Source organism: Monodon monoceros, unplaced genomic scaffold (genome assembly GCF_005190385.1).
Source record: "Monodon monoceros isolate NGI ecotype Baffin Bay Population unplaced genomic scaffold, NGI_Narwhal_1 Super_Scaffold_8, whole genome shotgun sequence".
In the NCBI taxonomy this organism is placed as follows: domain Eukaryota; kingdom Metazoa; phylum Chordata; class Mammalia; order Artiodactyla; family Monodontidae; genus Monodon; species Monodon monoceros.
The window spans coordinates 2,419,097-2,432,764 of record NW_021703785.1 but is presented as its reverse complement, the minus strand read 5'-3'; the positions used below and the strand labels follow the sequence as shown (position 1 = coordinate 2,432,764).

The window sequence follows — 13,668 nt, the reverse complement described above, 5'->3', positions numbered from 1 at the left end:
TCCGTGTCTTCCCTTCCCCTCTCCGGCTGTCTTCCTCTGCCCCCGACCCCGCGTTGCCCTCCCCGCCCCCACCTGGATATCACAGCATTCTTGGTACTGTACCGCACACTGGCAGCTTCTATAGGAAGCCGACTTGCGCGCATCAGTGTAGCAAAGTGAGCGGTGATTGACACCTAGCGAACCCTAGGGTAAGAGAGAGGCTTCCTGCCACGTGGAAGTCAGCCTCAGCTGCGACACAGGCCCGGTGGGCACCCGAGCCTGGCAGAGACGGCAGCGCCCCAAGCCCAGAGAGGAGGCTTAGCTCTGTGCGTTCCTTGTATCCCCGTGTGTCCCAGGGTGTAGAAGAGGATCATGCGGGAGAGGAGTGTTTCTTTCGGGTTTTGACTGAGAGGAAAGCAGACCCACGGGGCTAGGAATGTGTCTGTAGGATCTGGGAGCTGGGCTTTGCTGCCACAGACCATCACCCAGCTGAAGATCCATGTGGACTCAGGAAGGGTTCTGGGTCACAGAGCCCGGTCTGGGGCCGTCCAGGCTCCCCCTCCGTGGGGCGGCCTTTCAGAGATGACAGACGGGCTGAGTGACCACAGCTGCCGACGCCCCGACGCCGTGTCAGTCAGCCTAGGATGGCGAGCTCTCAGGCTGCACCGCTGGGCAGAGCTCGGCCCGGGGGGTCTGCCTTCCGATTCGCCCCTCCTCTGACTGGGACGGGGCGGAGAAAACGCCTCCACCACCCACGGAGGGGTCACTCAGACGATCCAGCGTGGATGCCAGAAGCCCATGTGCGAGTCTCAGTCCACTGCTCGTCAGCTGTGGGCTTTGGGCATCTCACCTGTTCCTTCTGGAACTTAGGCTCCTCGCCTGTATGAGAACAGTGCAGGTGTTCCAGACGGTTCCTAGTTTGCACGTGGTGCCCTGAATACTGCACACCTAACCCTGGAGCTGAGGTCCTGTGTAAACTGTAAAGTACTACAGTGCAAGGCAGCCCCCAAACTGGAAAAGTGCGTTGGCTGATCGTAGGCACCTCGGATCTTGAGAGTGTCGTCCAGGTGCACAGGGGTGACAGGATCTGGGGACGGTGAGGCAAAATGCAGAAGTGTCGTCTGCACCAAGAAGCAGAGTTAAGGGCCCTGTATTGTCTTCCGAGAGCCGAGCGCATTATCCACGTGGCATTCCGTGACCCTCCCTGCCCGAGCCCCGGAGGGGTCTGTCCATCGTGGATCCCAGCACAGGCACGAACGCTGCTGTCCCCAAAGTGGTGGCGACTCTTAGGGGGAGGGGCTCAGACTGCAGTGGGACAGTTTTCAGCAGGTGCTGGGGGAGCAGAGCCCGGAATGTACATGCATCGCGTGTGAGGGGAGAGGACTTTCGACGTGTTTCAACAACATGAAGTTAGTGAGATCATCAGGTTAATGAGATCATGAGGTCGTGATGAGAGCCGAGGTTCGTCGTTTCTGGCGTAGACTGACAGGTGCCCATGTAGACTGACACTCGGTTGCCAGCTGTCAGAGGTGCTGTTTCGGGGCTGACATCCCCCAGCCTCATCACTTCCCCGTTTCCTAAGAGGCCACGTTAAGTCGGGTGCCGGCCTTGACCCTCTCCTGTTCGTCTCCTGCTGGGGTCGGCTTATGCGGCTCTGACCTGTGTCGTGGTTTCTTTGGGTTGTTTAGGTGCCAAAGGCCTCAGAGGGCTTCCGGGATTATCGGGAACTGATGGAGCACAAGGGCTCAAGGGTCTCCCGGGAGATCCAGGTCCAGAGGGATTCCCAGGACCCCCAGGTGAGTCAGGGTGGGACTCCCGCTCGGCCACGTAAATTCAGGGAAGGACTGTGTGTACCGTCGGGCTGCCCCGCCTCGATCATCTTTTAACATTTAGAAACTGTTTCGACAAATGCTTGATGCCGACTTTTGCTCTTGTCCTTGGGAAATTTTAAAATGTCGCCGTTTTCCTCACTGAAGTTGTGCTGGAATTTTGCAGAAGAAACTTACAGATCTTGCAGGAAAAAAGAGATAGGTGCACAGAGATTTCTCTCTAGTGGGTATGAAACCTTCTAAGGGCACATAAGGTCATCCTCTTCTGAGCCCTCAGCACCAGTTCCCGATCTGCGGATCGCTCACCAGATACGACGCAGAGAGCACCTGTGTTTGGCTGCTCACGGCGTTGCCTGCCCACTCTGCAGCTCGCAGCTTGTCCGAGTCAGCAGTTCGAACCATTTCCTCGACAGTTGCCACAGCAAAGCATCATGGAGGCCACTTAGTGGCTAAAAGAGCTTAAACGTTTGAGCTGTACATGGAGGGAAATGAACATGTTTCTGGTAATGAATTGTGAGCAGAAGTTGGGAGTACCTGCGTGGGTGTCCGTATGCCCCAGCCCACGACTCAGTGGCCCCAAACACAGGTGTCCCTTTGTGGTCACGGCTCAGATGGTGTGCGGGAGCATGGCTGTGTTACTTGGTGCACAGAGGCCCAGGCACTGGGGAATCGTATCATCTAAACAAAACCGTAGACGGTTTCACTAAGTCCACACAAGCCAAACATCCTCCTGCAGGATCCCGGCCACTTGTTCTCTTTCTGGTGCCTCGCTTAGATGTCATGATGCAGACCTCTCGTTATAGGGACGCCCTGTGTTTCCTTTCAGGCTTCGTGGGGCCTCGAGGAGTCAAAGGTGCAGTAGGCCGCCCTGGCCTGGATGGACTCCCGGGTCCCTCCGGCCTGCCGGGGCCAGTCGGGCCTCCGGGAGACAGGGGCCTCCCTGGAGAAGTCTTGGGGGCCCAGCCCGGGCCCCGGGGAGACACCGGACTGCCTGGACGCTCTGGGCTGAAGGGCCCCCCCGGAGAAAGAGGCCCTCCTGGATTCCGGGGTAAGTCACAGGGGCCGGGGGGCAGGGTCAGAAATCTCTGCTGGGGGTTGGGTGAGAAGCCCAGGGCTGCATGCAGGACGCTGTGAGTCCTGCTGCTTCTTCTCTCCCTTAGTTCCAACGTTTCTTTAGAATGTTTCAGAACAGGGTTGTCATGCTGTGTACAGGCCATCTTAGCTCTTCTGCGAGTACAGATTAGCCGACCTGCTCTCTTCCCAAGTTGGGTGGGGCGCAGCTTAGGGTCCTCCCTGCTGCTTTCAGCAGAATGTGTGCGGTTCTGCGAAGAAGACAGGAGCTGGCCGTGCCCGGTGAGGGGTTGGGAGGGAGACAGAGATGAACTGGAACGCAGCTCAATCTGTGGGTGTAAAACTGATGGGTTTAAAAAAATGTAACGTTCACAACGTCATCGATGCATGTTTAGCAAAGCGGGAAGATGCCTCTTGTCTGGTGAGTGAACAAGGCATCCAAGGCTTTGCGTACCCAGTTTATGCAGAACGGGCCCTGAGAACCCAGAATGCCTGGCTTTAATGCGATTGTGTTGCTGGAATGGGTGGGGTGACCACCAGGCCATTTGGGGTCCCCGTCAGAGAAGCATCAGCTGTTATGTATTGACTGTGCTGTCATCAGCCCAGCGCCCAAGCCCAGGCAGACAGGGGCTCCCTGTGTGGTGCAAGAGGTGACACTCCCCAACACCAGCCGTCAAACCAGTAGGCGTCCTTCACGTGAGACACTGAGGGATGAGCCCGGTTCTCGACGGGCAGCTGGACGCCCCACCCTCAGGAGCACGTGCCCGCCAGTCTCTTCTGCGATCCGACTGTAAAAACTGCCCGAGCTCTTTTACAGAAGGCTGCTTGTGGTAGATGTTTGAAGTGTAGCTGTTTCCCACAGACTTCAAAGAGTCTGAGCATAACGGCACCCCACAGCAGCAGAGGAGCTTCCGAGTCTGTGCGGCTTCCCGTGTTCAGCGTCGCCTTGATGACCTGCCCTTTGGGAGAATATTGTGTCTGCAAAAGCTCTGACTTCCAAAGCATCGGTTTTGGGAAACTGTATCCATGTCTATTCGGCCGCCCCTGTCAGGAGCAGTGGGCAGACCTGGATGTTACTTACGTAGCCATTTAACGTGCTTGTAATGGGCATTTTATTTGTTTTTATAAATTTTATTTATTTATTCATTTATTTTTATTTTTGGCTGCGTTGGGTCTTCGTTGCTGCACTTCAGGCTTTCTCTAGTTGCGGCGAGCGGGGGCTACTCTTCGTTGCAGTGCGCGGGCTTCTCATTGCGGTGGCTTCTCTTGTTGCGGAGCATGGGCTCTAGGCATGTGGGCTTCAGGAGTTGTGGCTCGCAGGCTCAGTAGTTGTGGCGCACGGCCTGAGTTGCTCCACGGCATGTGGGATCTTCCCGGACCAGGGCTTGAACCCGTGTCCCCTGCATTGGCAGGCGGATCCTTAACCACTGCACCACCAGGGAAGTCCCAAGAGTATTTTAACATGTGGCAAAATGCTCAAAATGTAATGTCAAGTGAAAAACCCTAGATTAAAACTGCACTTAAAATGATGTGTCAGTTCTGCAAATGTCTGCTTCTAGGTATAGTTACAGGAACAGAAAAGAGGCCAGCAGGACATATAACAAGATGTTAGTAACTGTCTCGGGGTGAGAGCATGAGTTACTTCGATCTTGTCATTTATACGGACTTCCTACCACCTGGAAAACCTGTTTTTATAGAACAGGCCTGAGGAGACAGATGTTGTTTGCAATGAACTGCATGGGGTTGACCTCACGGCTCTCGTCTCCATTCCTGCAGGAAGCCAGGGGATGCCAGGAATACCGGGCCCGAAGGGTCAGCAGGGCTTCCCAGGACCTTCGGGCCAGCCGGGACTGCCCGGGCCACCAGGACAGCATGGCTACCCTGGAGCTCCTGGCCGGGAAGGGCCCTTGGGGCCGCCGGGCACCCCAGGTTTTGGAGGTAAGGATCCACCCTCCCATCAAGGAGTCAGGGCCTCACTGACAACGGAACCAGCACTGACCCCTTGGGGAATTCTCAGCTGTGCTCCAAGGAACCCCCCTCTCAAGAGCTGCAGGGGTTCGGAAAGTACCGCACGTGGCATGGCTTAAAAGACAGGAATTTATTCTCTCACGGTCTGGAGGCTGGAAGTCCAAGATCAGGGTGTCCATAGGGCTGGTTTCTCCTGAGGCCTCTCTCCTTGGCGTGTAGACGGCCGTCTTCTCCCTGTGTCCTCACAGGGTCACCCCTCTGTGCGTGCCTGCGTCCTAACCTCTCTTTTGATAAGGACAACGGTCACGCTGGGTTGGGACCCACTCTCATGACCTCATTTAACTAACTTCAATCACCTCTCTAAAGGCCCAGCTTTAGATACAGTCACATTCCAAGGTACTGGGGTTAGGATGTCAACATTTGCATTCTGCAGGGACACAGTTCAGCCCCAGACAGGTTCAGGACATGTATTTCACCAAACAGCCTGAGAAGTCTGCCCTTCCTTTGCACCTGTTGTGTATATTAGGGTTCTAGGTAAGATTTCATTAGGAAAACAGAATTCCCACTGCAAAAGTTCAAAATCTGCTCTGCTTTGAAGAGGCAACGTGATTTGTTTCCTGAATGTGAAAAATTTGGAGAAGAAAGGAAAAACCCTCCTTCAGGAAAACCATGGGGCGAGGTGGGCGGGAGCAGGAAAGCACAGACACGAAACTGTAGACATTTGCTCAGTGGAGCCCTTGCAGGGGGACCGAGCGCATCACAGAAAGGCTGGGAGGGGCCCAGACGTCCCTGAGGCAACGTCCAGGGTGACCCTAGTCTGTCGTTTGCCATAATGAGGTGGCGGCTCTGTCCAGGACCGTAGCCGGTCCGCACAAGGCACTGCCGTGCCCCACACAGGTCAGACATAAGCCAGATGCGTCCCCCAGGAGTGGCCTCAACCGCGTCCCAAACCTGGAGGCTCCACTCAGGGGGAGTGACACCGTGCCGCCCACTGGTTTCACAGTAACGGGAACCCTGGGCAGCGGCTTTGGGCCATCTGTACCAGTGTTCGCAAGGCCTTGCCTGTTCTCAGGCGTGGAGCACAGCACGGTGTGTACAAGATGCACGCCAAAGCCCTCCCTGATGGAGCCCACGGTTTGGGACGGGATGGAATTACCCACGGGAAAGCTTGCGTTTGGCCGGGGCGAGCAGCAGGGTGACCAGACCGCGGGGCCCCGCGTTTGAGACCGCAGGGGAGCTCGTGGGCTAGAACAGCCTTGGGAGGAGGGGACGGGAGGGGCCGGGCGTGGAGGACGGGCCCTTCCTAGGAGGGACAGCCCCAGGAGACCAGCCGGGGGAGAGCGCATCATCTGAGGAGGGGGTGGGAGCCTAGACAGGGACATGGGGCCGGCGTTCAGAAGGCGTTGAATGCCAGCTAAGGGTGAGGGAGTCGTTGGGGGGTTTTAACAGAGGGGCTGAGCTTTGTCGGGGAGGCTGGGGAAGGGCAGGCCGGCAGTTGCTGACACCCTAACGAGATGAGGACGGCAGGTGTCGCAGGACCTCCCCTAGAACCTAACCCCAGCGGTGTCAGGAGTGCCGCCAGCCACGAGTAACCCCAGCCGTTCCAGCTCCGTGGCTTTGCGCCCGAGCGGAGAAAGTCTCATGTGACTCGTGTCCCACGGGCTGGCTGCCGGCTGTCGGAGAAGGACCTCTTTAGAAAGGCCAGCCTGCGGTGTGCTACACGCTCGAGTCACACCTTCAGACTCCCCTCTGTGGTTACTCTTTCCCATTGTCCTTCCGAGACGTTTTTCTTACCAAAAGTTATTGTTATTGATGTCTCAAAAATATCATAGAGGTGTTTTCTCTGTGTGATTTGTTCATCTTGTTTTATCTTCCTTCCCCTTCCTGACAGGTCTGCCTGGAGACAGAGGGGAGCCAGGTGACACAGGTGTCCCTGGCCCCGTGGGCATGAAGGGCGTCTCCGGGGATAGAGGTGACCCTGGCTGGCAGGGTGAGAGAGGTCATCCCGGAAGCCCTGGATTCAAAGGAGTGGCCGGAATGCCTGGTGCCCCGGGCCCCAAAGGTGACTGCAGAACATGACCAGGGACGTAGCCTGTGGGGCGCGGGTGGGACAGCTCTGCGGGAGGGCGCAGCCTCGCAGCCCCAGGCTGCGTCGGGCTCTGGGGACCAGGCGATGCTGCCCAGGCTGGCTGTGACCGCTGTGCCCCCAAATGCCAGTTGATTAACTTCCCACGAGACAGGGACTGTCTGAAGAGCGGGACTTGCTCTCTGCCAGGGGGGCGGTCTGTGGACAGGCCCCCGGGAGTCGGGATTCAGATCCGGAGGCCGGGTGGTGAACAGAAACCGAAACAAAGGGAAATGCTTGGTCCCCAGCGTAGGGTTCCCTGCTCGCAGGTGAGGCTAGTCCCCCCGCTAGTGGGGCTCTCTGGCCCTTGACTGCAGCTGGAGGCACTTTGCTGCCTTCTCCAGGGCCCTTTGCCAGTTTTCCACGCTGGGCGCAGTGTCAACATCACACCAAGTCCCAGGGCCCCTTTCCAACTGGTGGAAAGACCACGGACCCCGTGACTTCCAGTTTCCCCCCGTCTGTCCGCCTGCATCGGCCTTACGTCTGTCCCCGGTGGCAGACGGGCTGACTCTGCCCCTCAGGCAGCAGACCAGTCCCTTAGCAAGTGCTGTCCCGAAAATCCTACGGACGTTAAGAATCTTAGCATCTCCTTACACAAGTCGCAAGTGGGGCTGTCACCGTGGCAATTAGCCACGCCTAACCCAGCGCTTTTCTCATTCCCTCTGAAGGAGTTAAGGGTTCTCCCGGGATGGACGGCTTCCAAGGCATGCTCGGGCTCAAGGGGAGATCCGGGCTTCCGGGAAACAAAGGAGAGACTGGATTTTTTGGAGTCCCTGGGCTGAAGGGCCTGGCTGGCGAGCCCGGTGTGAAAGGTACGTCACCTCTCGGCCAGGTTGAGACTCACTTTCACGGCGGCCTGACACTGCCTAGAACAATGTTCCGGCAACCCAAACACTAGACACTATTAAAAGAGAAGCTAACTCAGGAGCTGGAGGGCTTCCTCCTTGCTTCAATACGCTGGCCGTGTGTAAGGAGGGAGTGACGCTAACCGAAGGGAACTTGAGAACGGAAATGACGCAGCATTAAGAACCAAAAACATCCTAAGAAACGTATCTCACCATGAGTATTCCGTGGTGCACACGAGGAAGTGAGGCCAGGGGAGAAGCGGAAGGTGAAGTCTGAAGGACAGAGCACCTTTGGCAACAGAGGAACACGGTAGTCCAGGTAGACGGCTACACCCCGTGCAAAGAGACGGTGACCCCCAGAAGCGAGCCTGGTCCAAGCCCTGGCCTGGGTGGGCAACCCAAGACCCCAGGTGGGAGATTCAGGAAGGGTGTTCCCAACGAACCACACTTTTTCGTGACATTTGTTCAGACACCCTTGTTTCTCAAAGTATCACCATGGTCTCTAAAACAACTGAATTAGTAATAACGAACGTTGATGGGGATGTAAAGACATGGGAACCCTCAGACCCTGCTGGTGGGAATATCAAGTGGAGCAGCCAGGGTGGAAAATGTTGGCAGTTTCTTAGAAAGAAAAGCACAGAATTACCCAGAAAATCCACTCCTGGGTGTGCGCCCAGGAGGACTGAAAACACACATCCACACAGAAACTCACACACAGATTTTGTAGCAGCATAATTCATTATAGCCCCAAATAGAAACAACGCAGGTGTCCATCACGGATAAACAAGATGGGGCATAGCCATATAAAGGAGCACTAGGCCGCAATGAAAAAGAATTGGGCTCTGACACATGCTACGACATGGATGAAACTTGAAAACATTGTGTCGCATACTGTCTGCTTCCGTTTGTATGAAATGTCCAGAACAGACCTGTCTGCAGAGACAGAAAGTGGGTTAGTGGTTCCTGTTGCTGGGGAAGGGGGGGCAGAGGGGGTGACCGCTGATGGGCACAGGGTTCTTTGGGGTGATGAACATGTTCTGAAGTCAGTAGTGGTCCCTCCAGCCAAGACACTCTGTGCCCGCCTCCCTCGAGGAGAGAAGGGTGGAGGAAGACGGGTGTTCCCATCACCTGGGCTCCCAGCTTGCAGCCTTGGGGGAGCTGTGCCACCCACAGGTCAAGGGAATGACTGCATTCTGTTTCCTTCTAGGCAGCCGAGGGGACCCCGGCCCCCCCGGACCACCTCCCAGCATCCTGCCAGGAATGAAAGACATCAAAGGAGAGAAAGGAGATGAAGGCCCCATGGGACTGAAAGGATACCTGGGCTTGAAAGGTGAGGCCCCGCCTGACCTCAGAGCCGGTGGCCTGGGGTCCCCTGCCTACCCCAGCCCCTCGCAGTGTGCGAGAGTAGCAGAGACGCCCCAGCGCCCAGGCCAGCCTCCTGTACTGCAGCCCTCCTGACACCCTGACGTCCGCACCAGGGGCTGGCGGGTGGTTCTCGGGGGCCCGGGGGGGTGGAGCAGGGTCCCCCCAGAACTTCACACTCAGTCTCCCTGCAGGCCTTCCCGGAATGCCAGGGATCCCCGGGCTGTCGGGAGTCCCTGGGCTGCCGGGGAAACCAGGCTACGTCAAAGGAGTCAAAGGAGATACCGGATTCCCCGGCGTGCCTGGGTCACCAGGATTCCCCGGCGTGCCCGGCTCCCCCGGAATCTCAGGGTTTCCGGGCTTCACAGGCAGTAGGGTAAGTGGGCATCTTCTGTGAGTTCCTCTCCCCATGGCCTGCTGGCCGAGCACTGCGGTCCACGGTCCCTGGGGGACAAGACTCAGTTCTGCCACTTACGGGCTGAACGACCCTGGGCAAGTCACTGAACCTCTCTGTGCCTCAACGTCCTCGTCTCTCTAATGGGCAATAACAGTACCCACCTCACAGGCTGCTATGAGGCTTGAATGAGCTCTTGAGATGGTACCCAACATGTTTGCCCGGGTAAGCCTGGCAGAGGGTAGGGCGTAGTCAGCCATGATTATTACTACCACTGTCACGACCATGGTCTGTGTCATTGATGTTATTTATTTCAATGAAACGGCCATCATTACTGCTTTACAGTTTAATAAGAACAGGTGTGCGAACCAGCTTCTATACTACACTGGAAAACTTCAGGACTTCTTTACAAAATGATGACATCGCAAACCCTTCAAAATTGCAAACTTCACCAAGTCAGACAGAGAAAGAGAAATATCGTTTGATATCCATTATATGCAGAATCTAAAAAGAAATGATGAACTTACTTACAAAACAGAAGCAGACTCACAGACTTAGAGAACGGACTTATGGTTCCCGGGGGGGAAGGGTTGGGGGGAGGGATAGTCAGGGAGTTTGGGATTGACATGTCCACACCGCTATATTTAAAATGGATAACCAGCAAGGACCTACTGTATAGCACAGGGAACTCTGCTCAACGTTATGTGGCAGCCTGGATGGGAGGCGAGTCTGGGAGAGAAAGGATACATGTACACGTATGGCTGAGTCACTTCGCTGTGCACCTGAATCTGTCACAGCATCAGGGTTTTTTAATAAATTTATTTATTTGTTTGTTTATTTTTGGCTGCATTGGGTCTTCGTTGCTGCGCGCGGGCTTTCTCTAGTTGCGGTGAGCAGGGGCTACTCTTCATTGCGGTGCGCGGGCTTTTCATTGCGGTGGCTTCTCTTGTTGAGGAGCACGGGCTCTAGGCGCACGGGCTCAGTAGTTGTGGCACGTGGGCTCAGTAGTTGTAGCACGCGGGCTCAGTAGTTGTGGCTCACGGGCTCTAGAGCGCAGGCTCAGTAGTTGCGGCGCACGGGCTTAGTTGCTCTGTGGCACGCGGGATCTTCCGAGACCAGGGATCGAACCCGTGTCCCCTGCATTCTTAACCACTGCGCCACCAGGGAAACCCTTCTCACAGCATTGTTAATTGGCTATACTCCAATATAAAACAAAAAGTTCTTATAAAAAAAATTACAAACTTCACGAACGGCCATGTAAGATGGTTTCATGTTTGGCTTTGCTCCAGGGCGACAAGGGAGCTCCGGGGAGAGTAGGCCTTCACGGCGAGATCGGCCCCATCGGTGACTTTGGTGAGTGTTGCTGGGACGGTGAAAACAGGGCATCCCTGATCCAGGACATCCCGGGCAGTGTGGGGACATCAGGCCTGTGGGTGCTGTTCGTTACTTGGAAGCAAATTATTCTTATTAGGGAGGTAGTGTCATAGAAGTTGCTAAACTAACCACAGGAAGACCTGACTTCAGCCATCTTTTTTGCACCTAACAGGTGATATTGGAAACACTATAGACCTTCCAGGAAGTCCAGGCCTGAAGGGGGAAGGAGGCACCGCTGGAGCACCAGGTACCCGAGCGATTCTCCACCCCTTCATCTTCCGCAGCCTTGTCCCCTGGTCTGTCGTCACTCATGCTTGCCGACCGTAGCGTTACTTAGTGAACCCACGGATCACGATGTAGGGATGGTTTGAGGTCCTTAAGCCCGACGTGTAAGGAAGACTGGAATTTGTAATTAAATTGAGCCTGAAGACAACGTCAGGAAACCTTTCTCTCCCTGAGAGGGAAGATGGAGAGAATCAACATTCAGTGGATGGGAGGGGCTGCAGCCTCTAAAATGTACCACACGTGCCTGTTCTGTTGGGACACATCCTAGGGCGCGAAGCAAGTGACACAGTGACCAGAGCCCTTGCAAACTGTGAAGGGGGAGTGGAAGTCAGACCTCTCTACTGCGTAAGACAAGGGGCGGCCCCCCAGCCCTGTGTACGTCAGGGGGTGTCACGTGGCATGGCAGCTCACGCCCCTTCTCTGAGCATCACTGAAGTTCAAGGTCAAAATTCCTGCTTGTGTCATATCCCATGGGACTTGGAATAGATGCCTCCTTCCTGGGATTTTAGCTTGGGAGACCCCACAGGTCTGCCTAGGGATGGCTCGGGTTGGGCGAAAGAATCTGTCCGTGTGTTCGGCCAACAAGGAGGGCGCTGAGCTTTACTGAGAGAACGCGCCAGAATGGAAAGGGACATTCAGTCTAGCTTGGGAGTGGAGGGCTGTCACTTAGGAACAGGTAACCTCACCTATGAACTCCTCTGGGCTCCCTGTAGATCTACAGTTTGGTCTCCCGACGGCTTTATTCCCAGACACAAGGGTACCTTAGGCTGGCTGGATCTCCCATCCTAAATAATTACTTTGGCAGTTTGGTTTATAAAAGCAGAAATGTGAGACCATCTTTTCCACATATGTCACTAACAGTGGCCTCGTTTGTTCAATTGAAAATGTGTGTAAAGAGAAGCTGCCCCACGCCAGGAAATATGGTTGCTCCCCCTTGAACGTTTAGCTTTTAGTTAAACTGAAGTGCAGGAAGTGGAGCCTCCCACTGTGTCCATCCCCAGGGGACTGTATCCTAGGCGCAGAGGGGCGGTGTCAGTTGTCAGCATCCTCCGCGGTGTTCCATTCGCCCGAAGACAAGTGCAGTGTAAGAAGTGGGCTTGGCCACAGCGCTTGCCCCTGCCGCGTGGGCGGGAGGTGCCCAGGGGCCCTGGGCAGGTGGCCTCCCAGTGGGAGGGCCCCGGGGGCCGGAGGCTCTGGCCTGGTCCCTCCTCGGAGGATGAGAGACAGGCTGCACTGGACTCTGGGTCCAGGTGGAGGTGGTGGAGACCGTTTATGGAAGAAATAGGTAAATAGGGGTTTGGAGCAGATTTTAAAACACTAAAATAATCCATAGAAAGCAAGCAGAACGTCTTAGGTGGTTTTCTTCAAGACCACGAGAACGTCAACAGTAGTTGTTCTGAGAAGAGCCTCAGAGATTTCAGGAGACACTGGCGGAAGTGACTTTGTAGAATCGGGGTGGTCTGAAGTTTCCAGAATCTTCCAGCGTCTCTCTAAGTCCACCCAATGAGCAGGGAAGCACCTGAGGGGCTCGTCTAAAAGGCAGATTCCGGGCCTGACCCAGACCTGAGAGGCTCAAACGTCTCATGTCTTGACTAACCCCCCAGATTCCCCAGCACAGCACCCGTTAGAAACCACTCGGATAAGGGCTCAGGTGAGTGGTCTGTTGCCGCTTAACAAGGCCCCCAAAATGTGGCGGCTTAGAGCACCCACCGCTGGTGTTATCTGACAGTTTCTGAGGCCAGGAATTCGGAAGCAGGGTGGTTCTCGTGAGATTCTGGTCATGAGGTCGGGCGGGCTGCCTCATCTGAAGGCTACACGGGGCCGGACCATCCACGTCCAAGGCGGCTCTTGGCGGGAGGCCTCAATTCCTCCCCGCGAGCTTGAGTGTCCTCATGACGTGGCAGCTGGCTTCCTCCAGAGCAGGGTCAGAGTGAAAGCAGTGATGATCTGTATGAGCTGGGCTCAAGGTGGCACAGTGGCACGTCCACGGTGTCCTGGTGTTCACGCAGTTCAGCCCTACTCGGTGTGGGTGGAGCTCACAAGGGTGTGAATGCCAGGACGCAGACCGCTGGGTGCCAGCTTGGAGGCTGCGGACCACAGGCTCAGAGCCGGGAATTAGGTAGAAATTTAGCTGAGGAAGGAGCCGTCTAGATTTCCACCCCCACTCACAATTGGAAGCACCAGTGCGAAGGCAGCATCCTTTACCTGGTGCCCTTGAACCCCACGAGCCTTAAGCCCCAGTGACACGACGGCTGTGGTTTGTTCTGAGCAGCACATCTGTGGTTACAGGTCTAAAGGGATTCTTCGGAGAGAAAGGATCAGAGGGTGATGTCGGCTTCCCTGGGATCACCGGCCTGGCAGGAGTCCAGGGCCCTCCTGGACTTAAAGGGCAAACAGGTAAAATCCCAGGCCACACCACCTTCCCCCAGCCTGCCC

General features: G+C 55.8%; 1 protein-coding gene across 4 annotated transcripts in view; it reads left to right on the top strand.

The window, feature by feature from the left end:
- The window catches only part of COL4A2 (collagen type IV alpha 2 chain), a 169,448-nt gene that overhangs the window by 142,550 nt on the left and 13,230 nt on the right, over positions 1–13,668 (top strand). For all 4 annotated transcript variants that reach the window (XM_029209811.1, XM_029209809.1, XM_029209810.1 and 1 more), the window contains exons 28-37: positions 1,668–1,775; positions 2,635–2,856; positions 4,656–4,817; positions 6,739–6,909; positions 7,641–7,784; positions 9,025–9,147; positions 9,374–9,555; positions 10,863–10,926; positions 11,120–11,194; positions 13,522–13,629. In XM_029209811.1, the coding sequence (XP_029065644.1) occupies positions 1,668–1,775; positions 2,635–2,856; positions 4,656–4,817; positions 6,739–6,909; positions 7,641–7,784; positions 9,025–9,147; positions 9,374–9,555; positions 10,863–10,926; positions 11,120–11,194; positions 13,522–13,629 (1,359 nt within the window). The remainder of the gene's footprint in view (positions 1–1,667; positions 1,776–2,634; positions 2,857–4,655; positions 4,818–6,738; positions 6,910–7,640; positions 7,785–9,024; positions 9,148–9,373; positions 9,556–10,862; positions 10,927–11,119; positions 11,195–13,521; positions 13,630–13,668) is intronic.